Below are 24,351 nucleotides of genomic sequence, written 5' to 3' on the forward strand. Positions count from 1 at the left end.
GCCATATTTCTGCTCGTTGCGGTTTTTAAAATGGAAAAATGCAAGCTAGCCTAGATACAGTGATATCCCATTACAACGAACTTGCAGAAACCACCAATTTTGTTCGTTGTAACGGAAATTTCAATGTAACGGGAATTCAAGCAATGTAATGGAAATTCAATCGGGGCTGAAAATGTATTTCATTGAAACGGATATTTCGTTGTATTGGTATTCGTTGCAACAGGATTTGACTATAAAACGAAATTGCAATATATATTTTAAAAAGAGAGGGAGAAAAAGAATTTAAAATACATGTGATTAAAATCAAATGGGCTAGAAATAGAGGCTGTCCACTAAACAAATGCCCACACTTTTTTGTCCACCGGGCTCATCGCGATTTTACTTTTGTAAGAAAGCTTATTTACAGAACTGAAACAGATCTGTTGAACATATGGAATTATTCTAATTGGAATTCTAGTTGCTAAAACTTGTACTAGTTCTGTGCGAGCTCTTGATTTTTTATTTTTCGGCAAGGTTTGTGTTTTATTTCAAAGGAAATTGTAAACCATTTCATTTTAATCATGTTTATTTGAACATACAATTCCTTAAAGACATGAACTATTTACTGACACAAAGAAATCTCGATATAAAATTAGCAAGATAAGAGAAAGGCAAGGGGAAAAAAAAATGAGGTCACGCAAAAGCTTCGAACGCAGAAGGAAACTTTCTCCCCGTCTCTTGGGCATATTGGAAAAGTTAGGATTGGAATATTTCAAAGTAGAAAGTTAGAAAAATAAAAGAATGTTCTGAGTTGGCGTACGGATCCCCTAAGGGAAGAAAGAGCGAGAAATTTTTAGTAGCATTTTTCTTGTCGCTGTGGTGATTACTTTGAATTCTATATTTGTTAGACATTTTTTCAGTTTGCTTTCTGTGTAGGATTTTGACTCAAGATTTCCTTACATTTTGTTTTGTGCTATCTGTTTCGCATTTGGATAACAATCAAATGAGTTTTGCATCAAATACTGAAGTTCCCAGTCCCCACTTTGAAATGACCATTAAAAAATCCTCATATATATAAGAGCAAATACACTGATCGAGTAATGCTCTGACGTCATCAACGATGAAACTCGCGCCATAGCATGATAAGATGATAATATTTTTTGGTAATGTTTGGCATGCAGGGAAGTGCTTTACTGTAACAAGTCTGAACTGGACCCGTTAACATAACTGTTTTACTGGTAAGACTGTGTCATTTCAGGGGAATGAAGAAGTGGTCAACAATGAACGTTACCCACTGGAGTTAGGGTCGAAATTTCAGCTATCAAAATATCACCAAACAGACAGTTGCTTCGTTCAAATGTAGAAGCAATTTTCACCCGTCATACGTTGACGTGCGATTTTCTAGTAATAAATAAACTACCAGAAGCAATGGCTATCAAACTTCGAAATAGTTTTCAGGCAGTCATACTGTATTTAAAAAAAAAAAAAACAGAAAACTTTTCATCACAGCAGATAATGGAACTATAAGCAGTATGTTCTACAGAAATTAAACGAAAAGAAGATTTACAAGGTTTTAATAGCTTCTAAAAATGTAGAACCATAACGCACATTTAATATGCTGTGTACCTTTTCCTGTTAGCAAATTTTTAACTACGACGTATTGATATTTTTGTGCGTATGTAATCAAAAGCTGGAGATTTGAGGACTATTCAAAACCTTCAAGAAGATTAAAAATCATTTAAGAAGTTTTAAACTAATTCGTCTTCAAGTCTTACTTTTATTTAATAGTATTGCTTACTGCGGTATTCACCGCTAATGAAAAACTTTATTCTAATTTTGTGTTTGTCAAATGTAAAAAAATATAACAAGTTCCAGAAAACTATTACTAAGTTTGACAGTATTTGGTTTAGAGAATTTCCTATTATGGTTATTTTAAATGAGAACTCTTAATATGACGAGATTTTGTTTAACAACACTATCGTAATTGATCTTAGTTTGTATTAAGTTTATTAAAGTAAAAATTTTTTGGATAAAGACATACCGTTTGCAGTTCTTGGAGAACTTTGACCGTTAAGGGGGTCCGGGACACAAAAATCCTCAAATTTTGCAATTTTTTTTTATAATTTGAAAAATTGCTCCGTTTTTTTCTGCTTAAGAGGACGTTTGAATCTTGTTCCTACCTTAAATAGAACGAAAGTTATAGTTATTTTTGTTGCATGCATCGAACGAATGTGTACATAACTTTAAAACTTTAAACGCGTTTTTCTCCATGATGCAATTTTTCCCGATTTCTTGCATTCAAACTCTTATAAGTCAGGAACCGATAGAGATAAAGTAATGAAACTTGGAGCATATCTTTTTCAAGCAATTTACTTCAATTTTTATTCGGCGAATTTGAAAAAAACGTTTACTGCAAAAATTATGATTTTTTTAAAAAAAAGTATCTTCGAATTTTTCGAAATTTTTCTTCAAATATTTTTTATTTTTTATTGAATCAATATTTTTAAAATCGCCGAATAAAAATTAAAGCTTAGATATTTGTGCATACTTTTTTGAAAAAAAATTGAAAATTGACCAACAATATTTTGAGTTATAGCAATTTAAAGCAACCCCATTTTTTTGAAAAAAACTAATTAAATTTAAATAAAAAAATATTTTTTTTTCATATTTATGTTATGATTTTGCTTATTAAATAAATGATGAATCAGTTCAGAAAACTTCAAAACTCTAAAGTACATAATAAAAATTTTTTCAAAATGTGTCCCGGACCCCCTTAAGCAAAAAGGAGTAATTGCAAAAGAACTTTATGGAAGGGAAGGGGAGGGTAGTTTAGTTTTGCTTCAGAAGTCGCTAATAAAAGCCTAGTGCGTGTGGAAAATTGTCCTACTCACGGTTTAGTTTGCTTTCACTAGAATGCTCTTAAAAAGAAAAAAACAAGCTTGAATGTATGGAGGTGAATTTTGGGATTGCGCTAGCATCGATCATTTGGGAAGTTGTCCTGCCCCATGCTCAAGTTTGCCTCACCAGCACGACTGCCGTGCTAAGCGCAAAAGTCATATCTTCAGCAGAGTTCAAAATGAGTAACTCCCGTTTAAAGTTTTGCGCCTCCGTGGACTTGAACTTGATTCTGATGCAACTTTTTCAGATTTAAAAAAAAAAAAAAAAAAACTGAATTTTGACATAAGGAATTTAAATTATGTTTTTCGCAATCACGAGTGTGTGTGTGTTTGGAAGGCCTCGGTGTATGGTGGTGTGTGTGTTTGTGTCTGTGTGCAATCATGAGTGTGTGTATGTGTTTGCGTGTGTGTTTGTGTCTGTGTGCAGGCATGAGTGTGTGTGTGTATGTGTGTGTGTACTGTGTATGTATGCGTGTGTATGTTGGATATGGAAGCAACCTGGAGACTTTGCTCACTAGAGGGACATCATCGGGAGGGACCGGTCCCCGGTGGTGCTGCAGAGGGGGAAAATAAAATCATAGGACATCAAAATTGCCAAGTGAGAACAGTAAGCAATGTGATTGCTCAAAAAAAACATTTTTCATTCACAAATGACCATAAAATATTGTATCTAGGTTAAATATGTGTCAAAGAACCACCTGGTGATCGTAACTCAACTTTGATAAAAAGAGCAGTAACGGTTTAGCACTGCGGCAAACTTGTGAAAACAAATTTGACCATGTGTAGGGTAATGTTGCTCAAGGAAGTTGTTTGTGAAAGCCTCTTGCTTGTTTAAAATGCTTCCGTTTGTATGCACATGCACTAGCATGCTTGTCAACCAAACTTGAGAGTGTGCATTCGTCTTCAGAGGTATTCAGAGACACAAAGGAATCTTTCTGGGAAACCCCCTGCCTCCGGCGTTTCACATAATGATGACGTCATATTTTTTATAGAGCCTATGAGCTGGCAAGAAATATTAGAAATATTACCAGGTTGGCGATATTTTTAGCAAAAACTCGGAAAATATCGCCAAGTTGTCGATTTTTCGTCATTGCTGTCTCGTGACTGTCAAGGTCACTTGACACCCAATTGCTTTTCAGAAGTGACCTTTAGCTAAACAAAAATATCATACCTAGATAGATACGATCGAATTTTAATGGTATAAATTATAGCCTTTTGCAGCCAAGCTTCACTTGAGTAGAATTTATTGCTACTGTTTCCAGAATCTTTTTTTAATGTAATTTTTTAAAGTAATAGATTCTAAACACCTTTATTAGAGTACAAAAATACAGCACGCATATCTAAACAAACTTTTCGTAAAAGACTTTTTTTAAATTGTTACATTTGCATTCATTAATGTTTTTACATAGTAGGTACATGGCAAACAATTATGAATTTCTCAGCTCATAGCGGTACGAAAGCCTCAAAGTTTTAAATTACGACAAAGCTGAAAAAAAGAAACTACCGGAAATGTTTATCTCTACCTTTTACTTTCTTCACCTCCTTTTTCCTGATTTAAGAGTCATTATTTTATCTTTATCTTTCTTTACACCAAAGTGTATCACTCTAACTTTCTTTTACAGCGTCATTTACGGGAATAAACAGGATTTCGATGCTCCAATCTTGAAGTTTCTTTCCGATATTTTGAAAGATTTTTCTACTGTTTTATTTTCTTTAGTCTTATATCTCAATTACATCGTTTTTTACGGGTTTTCCCGCAAGAGTCTTTTCTTTCATGCACTACATTCTTGTTAACTGAAGGAGAAATAGAAAGTTGTAAATTTAAGCTCTTTACCGTTTTTTTTCCTCTTTTGTTCTAGGAACGAAATTCCAGAAGAAAAAACAATTTCTTGTCACAACGTGTGTATTTTTTTTGCAACAATACCTCTGATATTTGTAACGCCTAAATGAACATTGACACTTTTCATGTGTTACTCCAGGGTCCCCCGTACCTACCACTATTTGTGGTTTAACCAGTTGGATTGGACCCTGAAGACAGCTCTGATTTTTTGATCCAGAGCAGAAGCCGAGCAATCCCTGGTCCAGTACCTCCACAGGTATCGTTTCACTTGGAGGATTTTGTGATCCTGTGACTATTTAACGTCTTTCAGTCACCATTAATGCAGACGGTGATCTTCTACCGGCTAGGATTGAACCCGAGATCCTCCGGTTCTCCAAGACCGATGCCTTAGCGATCAGCCCACCACCACCAGTCAACATTGACAGCTTAATTGAAAATAATATGCGTTAATGCAAGCAATTCTTAAATAATTTTCGATCAGAAAGTCACATAATAAAATAATGTGGTCGACACCCCCTAGTAATCATAGATTTACCGAAAGTAGACCAGCAGACTCTGCGTTATCTTTTGTATGCGACAGATGCTCCGAAACTACCCTCTCTCGCCTTACGCGGAGGACTGCGGAGTCGGAAGAAAAATGATCGACTCCGACTCCAAGAGTTTCAGACTATTCGGCTCCGAACCTGACTCTTTTACCCCAAAATCACTCTGACTCCGCAGTCATGGTAGGCTGTGGATTCGGAGGGAGAATTACTGACTAAGATTCTGTCGCTGTCTTTTTTTTTTAAATGGAAAAGTAAAGATACTTGTAAGCTTAAAAAATCATGCATCGGTACGGCTACGTTTATAAGGAAAATCTTTCACAAACCTTGGAGCTATGCACTTTTTGAAAGTTATAGTTCGCAAATCATTTGTTTGATGATCACCTAAACGTCATGAATACATTGATTTTAAAGAAATTGTTTTTTCTTTGATAAGACAATTCTGAGAACTTGTTATTGGCAGAGGATGACAATTAACATATAAACGAGTTGGCTTAGGGAATGCTAGACAAGAGGACAACCATCAGGAAATAATTCTGTATTTAAGAGAATTTCTTTTACCTGTATTAAGTTTTGAAGCATCAATGAAGAATAAATCGACTGATCAAAGGAATAAACTGATAATTTTTCCTCTTCAGCAATGGTACGTGTGGCATATACGGATATTTTGTCATTAAAAAAATTAATAACTGCAGATGAGTACATTCTTAAAATTTCCAAGAAACTCACTCTGTTGAAAGGTGGTGGAACTGGTTAGTGAATTGGCAGAAAAGGTATTTAAGGAAGATGTAGAGAACGGATTCGCAAGGACTAATTTATAACCACGATCATCAATGCCAAAAGAGTCAGAAGTCTAACTTCTAACCATATCTAAAAAGTATAACTTGTTTAAAATTAAATTGTAATTTTAAAGGTAAGTTTTTGGTAAATATTGCAAATACTGGATGGATAACTGAATTTAGTGGATGGGAAGGGCCAGGGTGAACGCGAAGTGCGGTCACCTCCTCGTAGTGCGTTGTGGGATGTTAATTTAATAAATATAATTGTATTATCAGAAAGAGCTGCAAAATGCATATTTGTTCCGATAAATGTGAAAACGAACTTTTCAAGAAGAAATACTGCAACGTGCACACAGGGGCGGACTGGCCATGTGGGAGATGTGGAAAATTCCACATGGGCCGCACCTAACTTGGGCCGTTTTCTTTTTTTCAACGTGTACGTATCGTTTTCCTCAATTTTTCTTTGATAAAAAAAAAAAAAAAAATAGCTGGGCCGGCCGTTCTAAGACCCTAGGCCGTAATCGTGTTTCTAGAGTCAGTCATAACTGTAATTGGGGGAAGAGGATGTTGATAGATGGTTTTCCTCATCCAGTGGTCACTCTTTTCTTGCCGAATTATTGCCGTATCTTGTTACGAAGGAAGGAAACAATGACTTTGTGGAGTGCAGGGGCGGACTGGCTATGTAGGCATTAGGGCAAATGCCAGACGGGTCGGTTCCCCGAAAAGATATCAGAGCAGCAGGAGAGAAATTTTCGGACTACGGCTCCAAAGGGATATCGATAGCTCAGGGAAAGGTTTTAAAGTATTGTGGTGTACCGAAGAACTTTTCATGAGGGCCGGGGTCAGTGCTGACGCGAGGCCATGTTAGCCTAGTCGGAAACAGGGCCGCCGAGTGCCAAGGCGGGCTCCTTGTCAGACTGGTCACCGGGCCCACTCTCACAGAAAACTTATCAAACTTATGCTACTCCAATTCCGATCCAGGCCCTTTCAAGTGCCGGGTGCCTAGTTTAAAACTACATGTAGGTTGGCTGACATGGCCTCTTGTCGGTCCAAGCAGTATACATTTTACGAATTCCGCATCGACTCTCAGCGACCGTGGCCCCCTTATAAAATATCTTCATATTTATATGTGCGTGTGTCTGTGTTTGTATGACGTATAGTACTTTTATGACTTTTTTAATGAGTGTTTTGACCCCCTCTCATTCTTTTCGCTGCGCTGCGAGTAAAGGTTGTGTATGAGGGGGTTGTATGTCATTTCCTCTGGGGCCAAGTTCAGGTATTTTTATTATTAAAGGCTATTTTTCATTTTACTTTCTTCGTCATAAACCCGGCGTTTTACTTCCAGTTTTTAATTGTTGTTAAAAACATTTATCATACTTCTGCTTTTAATTTTTGCCAAAAAATAACGAATTTATGAAATATTAATAAATTTATTAAATTAATTTCAAAGCTGAACTTAATAAACAATATATTTGTGGATGTTTTTAAAAGCACTTTTTTTCACTACTTGTTCAAAATGCTTCTAAATTCGAGCATACAAATGAACAATATTGAAAATATAGATGAATAGTAAATATTAGCTTTTACTTTATGAGCAATTCATTTATACTCAAACGAAAGTCAATACCGTTGTTTTCTTTCTTTCTTTTTTTTTTTTCAAAGAAGGATACGTAACTAGTAAATAATTTTTTAATTTCAAAAAGGCACACCTCAAATAAATTTCAAAACGCAAAAATGAAATAGATAAAATGTTTTTTTTTCTTTAAACTATTTCTGTAAGCTTGATTCGCACTAAAAAGTATGAAACAAAATAAGTATGATTTCTTGATTACAAAACTAAAAAACTACAGTTGATCATAATATTTTTTGTTTAGAGAAATTCTGAAGCGATCAATAAAGTTCCAATTGAAAATTTAAGAGAAAAAGAAGTAGACGGTACGCAGCTTTTTATGAATAACTTTTATATAATACCGCCTCTATTTCTTCTTCTCTGAATTTTTAATTTAAATTTTATTGGATATGTTAGAAAAACCCTAAACTAAAGATAATAAGAACTCCAGTTTTTTAGTGTTGCAATTAAGAAACCATATACTTTTAGTGCGAACCAAGCTTTTAGGTATAGTCTTTACAATATAAAACGTTTTTTACATTTTATTACAGGTCTCAAACTTGAACATTGTTTCGGTACTTTTGATGAATATTTATAATTAAATGCAAATATAACTTGGGAAAAAGTGCTGCTTTTTTTTTTCAATTATTCATTTTTTTTTAAAATTTGACAACAAGTTTGGATATCAAGCACATCATTGCGTGTTTTCCCATATGCATACAAAAGTAAAATAATACAAAAAAGAATGTTATTTAACCAGAGGCGCCTGATGAGAGGTCACGGGAGGTTGCTGTGACCGCCCAAAAAATTAATTGTTCAGCAAATTTTGTCTGAAAATTCACGAAATTTCGAGACGTAATTGCAGTTTGTTGTAAATTAGATTTACAGTTGCTTTAAAACTCTTATTCAGCGAGTGAAGCGGTTTTTATTGCAATTTAAAATATTTCGCCAAAAATTAAAAAAAAAAATCAAACAATATTTTTCATATGTAAAAATAATTCCGCAACTCTATTGTTCATCGCAAAACTTGCCCAGCAACCACGCTATCATAATCGATCCGTCTAACCAAAAAAAAAAAAAGAACAATCCGTGGAACATTCATAAATCGTCGTCAGAAAAAAAGAGAAAGAAAATGTCGTACATTTCACAAACAAATCAAAAGTTTCTTTTCTTTCAAAACAAATCGCCAAAACAGTGAATTACATTAACGGTTGCCTTAAAACAATAATCCCAGACTGAACTGCTCAGCGCCTAACGCGCCAAGCGACCACGTTACTGGAACTCAGCCCTTTTGCGAGTGAAACGGATCTATTTTGTTTGGCAATAATAAATGTTTCGCCAATCAAACAAAAAGGTACAAAATCACATTAACAGTAGCTTTCAAATCTTTATATATTAAGAGCTACGTTGTCCGGCTTTGCCCGGCCTACCTTGAGAATAAAAATTGTGTTAAGTGACATATATTCAACAATCAGGCTTAAATAAAAGAAAAAAAAAAACAACACCATGCAAAATTACCCTTCCAAACAATGACGACAGATATTAAAATACTTTTAAGAAATTAAAATGCTAAAGATGGATTTTAAAAGCGTAACCACGGAAACATGAAATAAAATAAGTTTGAGAAATTAAATGCAAAATAAAGAAATAAACAATGGATTCAAAAAAGCGTAACCGTGGAAACGCGAAAATAAAATGGTTTGATAACTTGAATCAAAATGACATATTTCGAAATTGATTTAAAAACGCTTGTAACTTTTTTTTCTTTGAAGATAGAAGCTAATTTTTTCGACCTAAGGTCGAGAGAGATCTGGAGTAAAAAATGTCGCTTTTTTTCAATGGTGTCAAAAAGAAAACTGTGGGACAATTCCTTCACCTCTTATTGATATATTTAATGAAGAAAGTAGTGCCTAAATTTCTGCTAAGCCTAAAAAAGTTCGAGCTAAAAACGCAAATTACTCCCGCCGAAATTAAGTTAGAGCATTGAAACAAATTGTTTAGAACGTGGAAAATTCTACCCTTTTCAACGATACATAATATTAATGTCATTTGCAGACCTACAACAGTAGGTGAATTAGATTTTCTGGAATCCTTTTACATTCATAAAAACTTAAATAATCTTTGCAATGAGTCTTTTGCTGTTCTGCATTTTTCTCCAATCTTATTCAGTTTTACATGTTAGAATACGTCATACTTTGCCTCAGCACTCGCTGATATTTGATTGGTCAATGTTTTTCTGGTTACGCATTTAAACTCTCCCATGACCTTGATTCATCCATTTGTTCATTTCGCACTGAGGAAGGAGGCTATTGCCTCCGAAACATGTCTGTGTTTTTAAAAACTTTTTATCCTTTTTGTGCTTTTAAACGTTGTTCTATTTTTATCTAATTTACCTTGCACAAAGCTATCGCTTTTCAATACTGCAAGTAATTTTTCACTCCTTTAATAGCCAATAATAGGCAATTTACGTGAAATTTTGGGCCTAAATTGGAATAAAAAAAGAACTATTTATCGGATTTTTTTCCAATTATAGCCTATGTTACTCAGTAAGAAAGCACCTTTCATATAGTGAAGGAATTTTTCAGATAGGTGCAGTGGTTCCGGAGATTACCTTGAACATATAAACACACAAAAATCCGCCCTCTCTCTTTATAATATTAGTATAGATTATTATTTTTAAAACAATTTATAGGAAGATGTCGACTTTGCTTGCGTCTAATCGAGTTTGCGTTGCTTTACAGTACAATAGCTACAATATTATGCACTCTATGATACAGTGTTCTTAATCCTACGAGCAATATGTGGAAGATAAATCGACGTGGGAGTAATCAGCAGACATTTATACGCAGTGTTGCAAACTTTTTCCGGTATAGTTGAAATTAGAAACTAATATTATGTCTTACATTAAAATGCATTTCATTCTATGCATTGCATTCATATCTGAATAATATCGTGAAAAAAAAAAAAAAAAAAAAAAAAAAAAAAAAAAAAAAAAAAAAAAAAACGAGCTGATGTGTGCATCACATGACTTCCTCTTACTCCAATTTAATGTCATTTCCCAATTACTGGCAATTTTAATGTGATTCAATAGTTATATCTCTAAATATCACCAACAGTGGCCAAATTAAAATCAGATTTAAAAAAAAAAAAAAAATGCCAAATTTGTCGTCAGGTTTGCTGCTATTGCTACTGTGACTATGGAAATGCTTCACCTGATATGGCTGGAACTTTCTCTAACTGAGGACGCAGTTGCCAAATTTCATGACCACCAAGATCTCCCAATGTGACTCCTCTGGTTTTCTTCTTTTGGGGTACACGAAAGAGAAATTCTACTCTACCTCAATTACCGCGGCTATTGCTACTGTGACTATGGACACGCTACACCGGATATGGCTGGAACTGAACTCCCGGCTGTATAATATCAGGGCTACTAAAGGATCTCACATGGAACTGTGCTGATTTTTTAATAAAACTTTTTTTGAAGATTGGTATCTAGTTTTACAGTTCCCTAACGCTTTTAAACTTTCTGTTAAGTATAGCGACCTGTGAAAATAAGGTATATTTGATTCGGACATCCTGTATTTTAAGTTCTTTTTTTGCGCAATCGGTACATTTAATAGAGGAAATAAAGTTGAACTCAAATCCCTCATTAACTGAAATTATTATTTTTTACTTTCACCATTACCTTTCTAACTCGTCCACGCATAAATGGCACTTTTCTCTGAAAATCTGAATCCTTTTTACGCTGAAATTAATAAAGAGTACAAATAGAGCAAAGAAAATATTAGCGTTTTAATATGCTTTGCATTGTTTCCGTTTCATCTAAAACTAAAAACGTTTCTTAAAAACAAGTCTTTCACTACCAAATTTCCTTATTTTTCCTCCTTTGGAATCTATTATAAAATTATTTCTTCTTTAAAAAACAACTTAGAGCAAGTTTCCCAGGAAAGAACGCTATATCTACTTTCGATCGTTACGTCGTTTTTATGAAAGCTTCGTAAGATAAATAGTTTTCAAACCTGCTTTTTAAAAAACTTTTTACATTAATGTAACGAATGAAAAGAAGAAATACGGTAACTCGCATAAAAGCCGTAATCATATTATTCATTATTAAAATTTTTCACGCGCAACAAACCTAATTTTTTCTAAACTTTGTTCCTTACGGAGAAGAATGTAAAATTTTCATGTTTTTATGGTTTCTCTTAAAGAAATCAATTAAAACTTTTCTTAAATTTAACAGAGTTAAAAAATGTAACATGCATTTTATACTGAACATATTATGAGTTTTAAAATTAGAGAGATGATAAATCTTCCAACTATGCGAAAGAGAGAGAGGGGAAAAAGGAGCACATTTTTTTTTAAAATGCGTAGTGAACTCAATGCTTCATTTTTAGATAGTACCGAAGCAAAATCAATAATTTAAAGAACGACATTCTTTGGAAACTTATGCAGTTTTTGCAAAAACAGTAAGTGAAACAAGATCCAAAGAAAAAAACGTTGATTTGGCTTTAAAAAAGGAAGCACAACTACCTCGTTTTCACTCTTTTTAGTGCATTAATTTAAAATATGTTTTTATGAAAAAGAAGTGAAAGATAGAAAATATGAACCGAAAGAGTTTGGTGCGAAAAAAAAAAAAACAGTTTATGTTTTGAAAAGGAAATACCGTTCGTGAATTGCTATCTAGCTATCTAATGCTAACTAACAATGATCAATCTCTAATTCGTCATAAATATTTAATTAATGCAGTAGACTCTCAATTAGATGGGATTGGATTATCCGGGCTGTAGATTATCCGGAACGGTCAATAATGATACTAAACTTTTTAGATGAAGAGGAACGCAAACTGTAAGGAACTGTAAAAAATGAGCGTAAAACCTAATAAGGACTAAATAAAAAGAAATAATCAAAGTTTTGTAGCACAAAATTATAGATTACTGCAGAAACGTGTTTCGGAGTTTCAGAGAACCCCTTTTTCAATGCAAAACAGTGAGCTTTTCAATGTAAAGACCTCTGGTAAAAGTTTTTTTTTTTTTGGCTTTTACTGGATGTCTTTACATCCAAAATCTCACTATTTCGCATTGAAAAAAGGGGTTCATTAAACTCCGAAACATGTACCTGCAGCAATCTGTAATTAACATAGAAAAAGTAACATATGTAAATTTGACAAAGAAGCACGATTAAATTTTACAAATGAGTTAAATTTATTTATTCTAAACATTAAACTTATTTATCAGAGCTACAAAAACTTTTAATTTTCTTTTCCTAACACACAGATTCTGTTCCCAAACCCAGAAGTAACTGTTGATTCCAACCCAACACTGAAAGTAGGATTTCTTCTCAGAAATGTGGCCCAGAGAAACGTTCATATAATCAAAGAATTATTTTTCACAAAGTGAAGTTACTGAAGCAAATATAAGTTCTTATTCCTCAACTTAGTCACTTTATCGTATTAAAAGTTTATTAACTACACAAAACAAAATCACTTTTGAGGTAAGGGAACGTATAAACATCCTGTTACTCTAAGGTAATTTTCCTTCAAGTCTTTCAGCAAGTGCTCGAAGTAATCTAGTAAGTGGTTGTAAGTAGATTATTCCATAATCCTTACTTGCACCGATGCATAATTTGAGACTTTACTCAAGAGACTGCCGAACTTTAATGAACGGATCGCAGAAATAAGTAACATAGTCTTCCACTGGATATTAATAAGAAAATATTGCTTAGAAATCGTTTTTTGAATTGTCATAAATAAACATAAAAATGTTATACCAAACAGTAAATTTAGACAGACTAGTGAGTTTCCTACGTGCATTTAATTTAGGGTTTCTTCAGCTCAAAATTTCTATATTTTTAACTGCCCAAAACGTATTAATTGTGTTTTTGCATCTATCGGCCAATATGCGTAAAAAACTGAAAACTCCTGGCGCCTTTTAAATCCGAAATTAAGAAATAAATTTTTAAAAAATCATTTAAGGGGAGTTGATACCCGAAAACCTTAAAATTTCTTTTTTACATACTATTCAAATCAAGAGCTTTCAAACAAACCAAATTTAAGTTTTTTTGTAGCAAGTTACCGCCTTAAGCCAGGGCTAAGGCAGAAATACTTAAAATACACCACCAGCTCAGTTATTCCATCCGAGGACTGCAGTTTCGTGCTTTTTAGCACTCATCAGCCCGGAATAGGAATAAGTATTTTAAGTATTTCTGCCTTAGCCCTAGCTTAGGGCGGTAACTTGCTACAAAATACCATGCTTTGCCATCAATCTTTGAGTTGAACCGCACCACTGCTGCGGTCACTCATCTGGTGTGCTAATTCTACATTAGCTACCAGTTTGTTTGGCTCTCTTGGCTTCTTTAAGAGGTTTTTCGTCTCCAGCTCATGTGATTCCTATTCCGGGCTGATGAGTGCTAAAAAGCACGAAACCGCAGTCCTCGGATGGAATAACTGAGCTGGTGGTGTATTTTAAGCAAATTTAAGTTTCTTTGTAGATTAAAAGAAACTCAATTAGATATATTAGTGGGGCAGGAAAGAATTAAATTTTGTGTGTGTGTGTGTGAGTAGAATTTTATACCTAACATTAAGCACACAGATTTACAAATACTTGCATGCACAGTTGCACACATTTATACAAACGCATGTCAAGCCTTTTTCAAAAGAGGTGAAACCGCGTTTATCAGGCGCGGTGAATCCCAAACGAATTATACCATTTTTTACTGCATTTAGTATTGAAAACATCACAAAAAGACGACTTTCTGATCTAATTTTCACCCTAATAAATCCATAATGATGAGTAACGAATTTCCCCCAGCATTCACTTGCAACTAAATTAACGCTAAATTATAGGTTTTAAAAAAGAGTGTGATTCATATACCTCACCATTGGGTGGTTCAAAAAAAAAAAAAAAAAAAAAAAACTTTTTTCAGCTAGAGTACACGACACCCTCTATTTTTTTTTAGACTTAGGGGAAGGTCGGGTAGTATCGGACACCTAAGCCATTTCAATCATAACACTTTTTGTTTAATTTGTAAAGAATTAGTTTTTAAACTAAATTATGCTGTACTAAGTTACCAAACATAAATTGTAAACTTTGGTTAAAAAAACATGGAGTCGTAGTTTTTAAGCAAAGTTTTGTCAAACTCTATTTTCGGCCAATTTTAAATTTTGGAGGGTTGTATCGGACAAAACATTAAAATGTTGAGATAAAAACAAATAGTTCAGAAATAACATTTTAATGTGCAAAAAATGAAAGGAACAAAGTAGTTGGTTACTTAGAATAGTAACACAAGTCCAAAAATGAAAAGCTTTGATCCTATCACCCAAAGTACTTTTGGGGCTAAAGGGTACTTTTTGGGACTAAATATCTTTCACTAGCTTCTCTAATTGTCATTTTATTAAGTCCAACTTTTTCAATGGCTTCTTTCATATTTATTTCTCATCCCATTTATGTCGTGATTTTTCCATTTCAACCTGTTGGACAAAGAAAAACACCGTCAGTATTTTATTTTGGTGCCAGTAACTTTGTCCGATACAACCCGAAATTGGTTTGTCCGATACAACCCGACTGTAAAGCTACAATTGTTTAACTACCACTAGGTTATTACTTAAGCTAGACACTTTTATAGCTCATAATACTTAGATTAATATACTATCAGTCTAAAGGTATTACAATGAACTAATATAACTTACTCTACGTGTAAATATATGCCCCAGAAGTTAAGTTCGTGCACTGCAATTCTCTCAACAAACAAACAACTAGCTTTGCACCCCAGAACGAACGATTGATTTGAACCAATATGGCGTCTGTGGCTTTCTTCGCCAATACGGCACACTATGTTGACCCAGTACGGGCTGCCCCTGGCGGGGGAATTAAGAAGCAGCCCTTGTCCGATACTACACGCTGTCCGATACTAAACGACCTTTCCCTACTAATAGTATTATGCTGTAAAAGTTTTAGCTTCTTACTCAAACTTTTAGAGGGTGCTCAATAACCCTTTAATGTAACATTAACCGTAGCATAGAAAATGTCAAAAATTTAGAAACATTAAATTTCCTCAGGTGTTTTTTTTTGATAATTATTTTATTGCAATGTACATGCATATTACTCGTGTATATTATAATATGTAGCATTGTTTTTTCAGTTCCATGTATTTTTTTAAGCCCCCTCCCCATACTTATGAAGTGGGGGGGGGGAGCACCCTCTTTCAATTGAAATAAGAAGCTAACATTCTTCCAGTATATTGCTATCCACAAGTCTAAAAATATTGAGAAGTATCCTGTTATCTAGTGGAAACTTTTTTTACATGTATTTTTGAATCACCCTACTCACCATGCTTTGAAGGTAAAAAACTGTTGATACTCCAACATTTAACTGTCTGAACTTCACGACAATAATACTTTCTTTCATATACATTTTACGCAGAAGGATCAAATAAGAAAAATTATGAGTATTTCAATTATATCAGTTACGGTTACTAGTATTGTCCGAAAAACTCTAATCGGACTTCGAATCAGTACACTCGTAACACATATCGCACAAATACATTTATTCACAGGACACAGCACATAACAAGAAAATATTTACACAATACATAATTTCATGGCAAATTTGCCTAACTAATGCTCAAAACTCGAAAATAAAACTCAATAACTCAAAATGAAACTCAATAACTCACTATTTCATTTTATAAAATCTCTCAAGTGTTTCTCGCTTCTCAATACTCAAAATACGCCATCCAAACTAACATTTTTCAACTCTAATCATCAAAACTCTTTTCGCACGCACATTCTAAAGATATTTTGTTGCCAGCTCTCAGAAAACAAAAACTAAATAAAACAATTTCAATTACGCATTTCACTAGTAAAATACAATAAAATTATTATAACGAGGAATCTCTCAACATTCTCCCACCTTGCAATATGAAATTTACTAATTTGTATTGCGACACAAAACCTACGAAATATCAATTAGATCAAAGAAATTATAACAGTTCAAATGAAACAGAGTTTTACAGCTTTAAACGTTCAGGTACTCTAATCTTTCTCCCATATCTGGTTTCTTTCAAAAGGGGCCGAGTGTTGTTTGATGTTTCTTCTCCCACAAACACGTCTGAAGGTATCCCAGGCTCTTTTCTCGTTCCTGAGAAAAAGGTTGTTTCTGCAGAGGTCTCTTTGACCAGCGAAGGTAATTTCAAAGAACTAACTTCAGTCGCAGATAGTTCTAAGGGATATAGCCTTTGAAATGGCCGCAGTCTCTCTCTTTGTTGTGTCTTTACTCTGGCTACTCTGGAATGGCCATCTGCTCCAGGATAGATTTTTATTACTACTCCAAGAGGCCAGTCATTACGCTTGGATCCGTCACTCCCTATTAAAACGATATCACCAACTTCTAATGAGTTAACTTTCCTATAGCCTTGGTTAATTAGAAGTGCAAAACATTCATTTCTAAATCTTTGTCGTAAGTCTTCTCTTAATTTCTGTAGATATTTGGACCTTCTTGTCAACAAGGTTCTGTTTACCACATCTAGATCAGCATTTTCAATCTTGGTGCAGTTGTCGCTTACCAGAAACATAGCCGGAGTTAAGGGCATCAGTTGATCTGGTGAACTTGATATGTATGTCAACGGTCTCGAGTTGATGATTGCTTCAGTCGCATAATATTGTTGAAAGCTCCTCGTAGTTAACAGAAAATTTACCTAGCATTCTTCTTAAAAGGCCTTTCAGCATCCCAACCATGCGCTCCCACCAACCACCCCACCAGGCAGCGGTTGGTGGAATGAACTTCCAAGAAATCTGTCTTGTGGTAGAATAAGAGCTTATTTTATTCCAGTCGAGTGTCTTTAGCACATTGTTCGTTCCAACAAAACTCATGCCGTTGTCGGTGTAGTGAACAGCAATTCTTCCTCTTCGAGCTACGAATCGTCTTAATGCTAAGATGAATGACTCTGTTGACATTGACTTAACTAGCTCAAAATGTACAGCTCGGTAGACCGCACATGTAAATAAAATGACCCAGGCCTTTATTCCTGATCGCAAATACAAAGGCCCGGCATAATTAGCCCCGGAAACTTCAAAAACACCTGCATGGGTGACTCTGTCTCTTGGTAATGGGGCGAATGGCACTTCCAGAGGTTTAGCTGTATGGCGTTTACATATAACACAGTTAGAAATCACTTGCTTAGCTAACTTCCTGACGCCTAATATCCAATATTTTTCTCTTAATCGCACTAATAAAGTAGACAGTCCTGCGTGGAAAGATTTTTTATGTTCTTCAGTCACCATTTTCAATACCGCTTTATGTTTTGAAGGTAACAGAATAGGACTCTTAAACTCTTCTGTTTCCTCACAATCAAACAATCTTGTTTGTAATCGTAGTAATCCATCCTTATCTTTGAATGTTTGCAGCTTCTGCAAACGATTATCTTCATGAAATTGCTCTGACTGTATTTGCCTCATAAGTGCAATTTCAGCTCTGTTGTACTCATCAGTTGTCAACTCTCCTATTATCTTATTCTGACTGGAAATATTGTGATAAAATCTATAGATCCATCCAATTGTTCTGATTGTCTTCGTATAACTTGAAAATCGGTCACTTACAATGTTATCTGTGCATTGCACGTTGACCATAGATGATACCACGCCTCTCTTTCTTTCACTTAAAATTTCTTCTTCATCAGCACAAATTTCGTCTTTAGGCCATTCTTCCGATGGGAAATACAACCATTGCGGACCTTCCCACCATTTTGATGAAAGAAGTTGGCTAGCAGAGCAACCTCTACTCGGAAGATCTGCTGGATTTAGTGATCCTAGTACGAACCGCCATGCATTCAAAGGAGTCAAGGATCTAATTTCCTGCACTCGGTTTTGTACAAAGACTCCCCACGGCCCTTCTCTTCTCAACCATGAAAGAACTGTAGTAGAATCAGTCCAAAACACAATTTTCTCTTTTTTGAATTCTTTCAGAACTTCTACAGAAAGACGTGCTAAAATTGTGGCTCCAAGAAGCTCTAATCTTGCTATAGTCGTCTCTTTCTTTCCACAAGGTGCAATCCGAGATTTGGCTCTTAGCAGATGAACAGCTACTGAATCATTCAAACAAATTTTTATAAAAACAACAGCTGAATAGGCAGACTTACTAGCGTCGCAGAAAAAATGTAAACTATCAATTACGTATTCGCATTGCAACCATCTAGTTATCTTCAATTCTTTCAAAGTCTCCAAATTTTTCAACCATTTCAAGAATTCTTCTTCAGTATTTGTATCTACTTCTTGATCCCATGTTAATTTGCATTCCCATAACCTCTGCAGCAAAAGTTTTGGCAGTAAAGTAACCGGACAGGCTATGCCTATAGGATCAAACGTTTTATGTGCAGCAGATAAAATTGGCCTCTTAGAAATTTTCATCGAAGAGGCATCAGTATCATGTGATAACTTTAAACTGAGGATATCATTTCCACGGTCCCACATCATTCCTAGCACATTCGTGGGTTTTGAAACTTGACAGCGGGAATCTGAGTACTCCCACCCTCGTAATTCAAATTTTCTCTCCATTAATATTTCTGTAGCCGCTTGCATAAATTTATGCAACTGAGCTTCATCCTTTACGCTAACAAGACAATTGTCCACATAAAAACTGTTAGCAAGTTCTTCTACAGTTTCAACGGGATATTTCGAAGACTCAGCTCGTGCCTCTTCTGGGGATGATTCTAAATGATACTGAACCACAGATCCGAGTAAAAAAGGGCTACACGAAGCACCGAATATTACACGACAGTGCCTGAAATACTTTAGCTCAGACTTATCGTTGTACCAGAGGAATCTCAGATAATTTTTGTCCCTTTCAGATAAACGGATTTGCAGAAACGCTTTACATATATCAGCAGTAACCCCTATTTTATACATACGAAAGCGTGTTAATATTGATGGAATGAATTCAATAAGGTTCATACCCTTTTCAAGGCAGTCATTTAGACTTGGTGAAGATCTCGACTTAGCGGAAGCATCGAATACTGGCCTAATGCGAGTCGTACTATTTTCCTTGACAACAGGCCGATGTGGTAAATAAAGCAATGGTTCTTGAATTTCATTATAAGGAACCTCTTCAATTATTCCCTCCTTTTCCCATTCTTTGAAAACCAGGTCATAATCCTCATACAGATTTTTCGCTTTTAAGTTCTTTACTGTGTTGTTCAGTCTCTTCAAAGCCAATTCAAAATTTTCAGGCAGAGGGGGATGTTCACTCAACCAAGGCAAATCAACGATAAACCTTCCTTCATCGTCTATTCTAACAGTTCTCAAGAAATCTTCTTTAGCTGCTGCATGCAATTCATCTTGCGTTTTCTTCTCAGATGGATCCAGTATACCGATCGTTTCCAGTGACCACAAGTTTGATATACAAGTATCATTACAAATCATACTCGTTACAAGTAATGCAGTGCTTTCTCGAGATTCTAAACTAGAGTTCTTCCCCATTAATGTCCACCTAGTTTAGTTTCAATTGCGGCAAGGCCACTAGGAAGTAATTTATAACCACCTGTCATCAGTTTTCCCGCAACGTCTGCTCCTATCAAAATTTCAATAGGGGCTCTTCTATCATCCTCAATATGAATATTTAAGTCACAGAGTTCTTTTATACAGAGTTCATTTGTAGGTGGCTTTGTTTCACATATGACTGGTTGACTCAAAACGTCAAAATTGCAGTTATAATTACCGTTAGCACTAGTTAAATACAATTTAAAAACTTCATGTTTACACACACCAGAATTTTTTCCTCCGAAAAGTGCATGTTTGAGACACTCTGAACCCAGGGCTTCGTACTTCATCTCCTTTGCCGTATCCTTTAGAATGTATGACCTCTGGGATGCAGAATCAAAAATTGCTCTCGCTTTACAGCTCTTTCCGTTTCCTCTTATGATTACTATTAGGGTTTGCAACATCACTTTTGGTGACATTGAAATGTTTGCGAGAGCTGAATCTTGCTTTGGAGTTTCTTCTAATGCAACAACTCTTTCAGAAGACGAAGGTAAATGCGGTTGGCCACTTCTGCACAGCAAAATATGATGTCTTCTTCCACAATTAGCACATCCAGCTTTCACATTGCATTGACGAACTTGATGTCCTGTTTTTTGAGACATAGAAAACAGCAGTGAGATTTTCCAACTAGTAATTCTCTCTCTTTAAGCGGTATTTTCCTTGCTTTTATGCAATCATTCGAATCATGGTGATTGCCGCAAAAAATACACAGTTTCTGTTCCCGCGATGCAGTAAAAAGATCAGCTGCTGTTGCTACTTGAGCTCTATTCCCAAACTTTAATTTATTACCATTTTTCTTTTCAATATGTAACTTATTGTCCTCTCGAGAAGTAGATTTCACTTTAGGACAATCGAATGACTGAGAAGCCAAAATTATTCTTTCTTCAGCCTCTACCTCATCTTGTAGAAAATCCAAAATTGATCTCAAGTCGTTCTTTTCTTCAAACTGTGAACTCAATTCATTTTCTGTGGCTACATCTCGCGTTCTCCGGTTTGTTGCTCGGCATCGTTCCCAAGCTCTCAAAGTTTCTTGTGGAAGTGATGATTCAATTAGTGGAAATAACATACAAGCATATTTGTCTCTAGTTACTCCTAGAGACTCTAATGCCCTCAATTTATAGTCTCTAATAAGTCGTATAACACTCGAAGAGATTTGGTTTGAGCACTTTCTCTCTGAAGAACTAATGCTAATAGATCTCTTACATAGATCTGTATCAGCAATTCTTCTTTTCCAAATCTACTCTTTAGCTGATTTAATGCTTTTTCATAGCTATCTCCTCCAGGCGGGAAACTTTTGATTAAATCCTCAGCAATGCTACCTTTAACCATACTTTGTGACAAATAAGAAAACTTGTCATGTAGGTCCAAATTGGGGTCTTTATCGATCTTTTGAAACTGTCCCCAAAATCCGAGCCAGTTTCTTATATCTCCATTGAATGACGGGAGCCGTATCTTAGGATACCGTAACAGAGTGTTTTTCTGAGACGTATTTGCACTTGAAACCGAAGCAGAATCTTCTTTTTCACATAATGAAAGTTTTTTGAGTTTTTGTCCTAAAACGCGCCAACGATCAATATAAATCTCAGATTGATCGAAATCAGCATCACATTCTGTTTCTGAAATATTTTCATCGCAAAGATGATTTCTAATATTGTATTCAGTCTCAATCATTAAAAGTGCCTTTTCTTCAATTACTTTAAGTTTAAGTAATTTATCTCCATCACTTAACCAAGCTTCTTCTGCATCAAATTCGTTGCAAGCTTTCGTAAATAATCTCCTGTACTGTGTCCTATTTTTCTTAAGTTCATCCATTTTTTTTCTCGCAGCACGAAAATTAAATTTATTTTATTCAAACAGACAAAAGAGTCCTGTCCACGGACGCCAGATGTCCGAAAAACTCTAATCGGACTTCGAATCAGTACACTCGTAACACATATCGCACAAATACATTTATTCACAGGACACAGCACATAACAAGAAAATATTTACACAATACATAATTTCATGGCAAATTTGCCTAACTAATGCTCAAAACTCGAAAATAAAACTCAATAACTCAAAATGAAACTCAATAACTCACTATTTCATTTTATAAAATCTCTCAAGTGTTTCTCGCTTCTCAATACTCAAAATACGCCATCCAAACTAACATTTTTCAACTCTAATAATCAAAACTCTTTTCGCACGCACATTCTAAAGATATTTTGTTGCCAGCTCTCAGAAAACAAAAACTAAAAAAAAACAATTTCAATTACGCATTTCACTAGTAAAATACAATAAAATTATTATAACGAGGAATCTCTCAACAAGTATTGTGTGAGATAATTTATTTTTTACATTGTAAAGGAGACTAAGTTGAGCTGTCTCCAATGTAGTTCGAATAAATACTTGTTTAGAATATTCAAAATATGGCAATAACGAGCTGATGTGTGCATCACATGACTTCCTTTTACTCCAATTTAATGTCATTTCCACATTATTGGCAATTTTAATGTGATTCAATTGTTTACTCTCTAAATATCGCCAACAGTGGCCAAACTGAAACCAAATTAAAAAAAAAATCGCCAAATTCGTCGCCAAGTTAGCGACAAAACTTGGCGACCAAAAGACTGGCGATACATCGCCAAGTGTCCGACATATTATAACACCACTTGAGTTTACATCGAAATTAACAATGATTTCCTCCCCAAAAGGGGCAAAAGACCTCCTTAGGAACATCAGAATACAACCAAAAGAGAAGGTGCATAACTTGACCCCATTAGGAGTCTACGTACCAAATTTCAACTTCCTAGGGCATACCGTTTTTGAGTTATGTGACATACATACGCACATACATACGTACATACGGACGTCACGAGAAAATTCGTTGTAATTAACTCGGGGGTCGTCAAAATGGATATTTCGGGTGTCTTACGTTCCTAGGCACATATCCACGTGTGGTCGGGTTGAAAAAAAAATGGAATTTAAGGCCGATTTTTGGGTTAAATTTTTTTTTTGCGAATACAATACTGCCTTTTTTGTAAAAGGAAGTAAAAATGACAAATGCATTCCTCTCTGTTAAATATGTGATTAGAGACAGTTATCGAAAAGGAAGAAAAATTAGAAACATTTCTGCGCGTTCCTTACTTTTTTCATATAAAACTTTAACTATTTATATCGTTTTGCTTTTACTTTAGAAAAATAAGTTAATAACTGTCTCTGACTTCATTTCATTTTATCCCAGATCATTGAAAATCGAAAGAATTTTGAAAGCACTTGTGGGAATAGAAAGTTTTTTTTCTTTTTTTTGACTAGTTGGGAGAAAAACTATTTGAAACATTTTAAGCTTAAAATTTTATTTCCACATGAGTGGAACTTCTGATGAGTTGAATTTACAATCCAGAAATTTTTATTCATGTGATATTTGAAAAAGATAAGAGGCAGTTGTATAATAAGATATTTGTTACTAGTCAATGAAAGTGAATTCAATAAACCAAACAGATACTTTAAAATTATTAATTTTAGTTTTGGTTTCAAGTTTTTTTAAAAAGAAGTTTTGATTTTATTGAAATAAAGAAAATAAGATATTTGCAACGGCATCGCACTAAAACAAAGTATATATATTTAATGATTAGTTATTGTTTTCAGCACTCCTTCGTTTTGAACATGGTAATATTGAATATTTAAATGTTTTATTATCAGCAACTTTCCTCGAAACCGTTTTGAGAAAGTTTTAAAATGATTTTAAGTAGACTTTATAAATACACTACTGAGTATTAAAGTTGCTACAAGGAGGTGACGCGCTTCTCACTTGGAATTTGCACGAAGGACAGACAATGTTGTGATGTGCAAATAACTAGATTTTCAACACATTCATAAGAAATAGGGTGAAGCTATAGCCGTCAAGCTGACATTCCATGCTGCTCCGAATGCTGTAAAATTGTTCGTGTAGGCTCTTGTTATTTTGTAAGTGACATCTTTTTACTTCCTTTAACAAAAAAGGAAGTATTGTTTTCACGAAAAAAAATTCACTCAAAAATCGGTCTTAATTTCCATTTTGCTTACCCCCGATGAATGTTGAGTTTTTTTTTTCAACCCGACTACACATGGATATTTGCCTAGGAACGTACAGACACCAGAAATATCCATTTTGAGGATCCGCGAATTAATTACAACGAGTTTTCTCGTGACGTCTGTATG

The 24,351-nt window shown here is 34.7% G+C and overlaps 1 protein-coding gene across 1 annotated transcript in view; it reads right to left on the reverse strand.

The window, feature by feature from the left end:
• LOC129216743 (uncharacterized) overlaps positions 1-20,055 on the reverse strand; it is a 47,278-nt gene extending 27,223 nt beyond the window's left edge. Inside the window, exon 1 of the mRNA XM_054850960.1 lies at positions 18,238-20,055. Within this exon, the coding sequence (XP_054706935.1) occupies positions 18,238-20,055 (1,818 nt within the window). The remainder of the gene's footprint in view (positions 1-18,237) is intronic.
• Between the last annotated feature and the right edge of the window lie 4,296 nt (positions 20,056-24,351).

The sequence above is a fragment of the Uloborus diversus genome, chromosome 2 (genome assembly GCF_026930045.1).
Source record: "Uloborus diversus isolate 005 chromosome 2, Udiv.v.3.1, whole genome shotgun sequence".
Lineage (NCBI taxonomy): Eukaryota > Metazoa > Arthropoda > Arachnida > Araneae > Uloboridae > Uloborus > Uloborus diversus.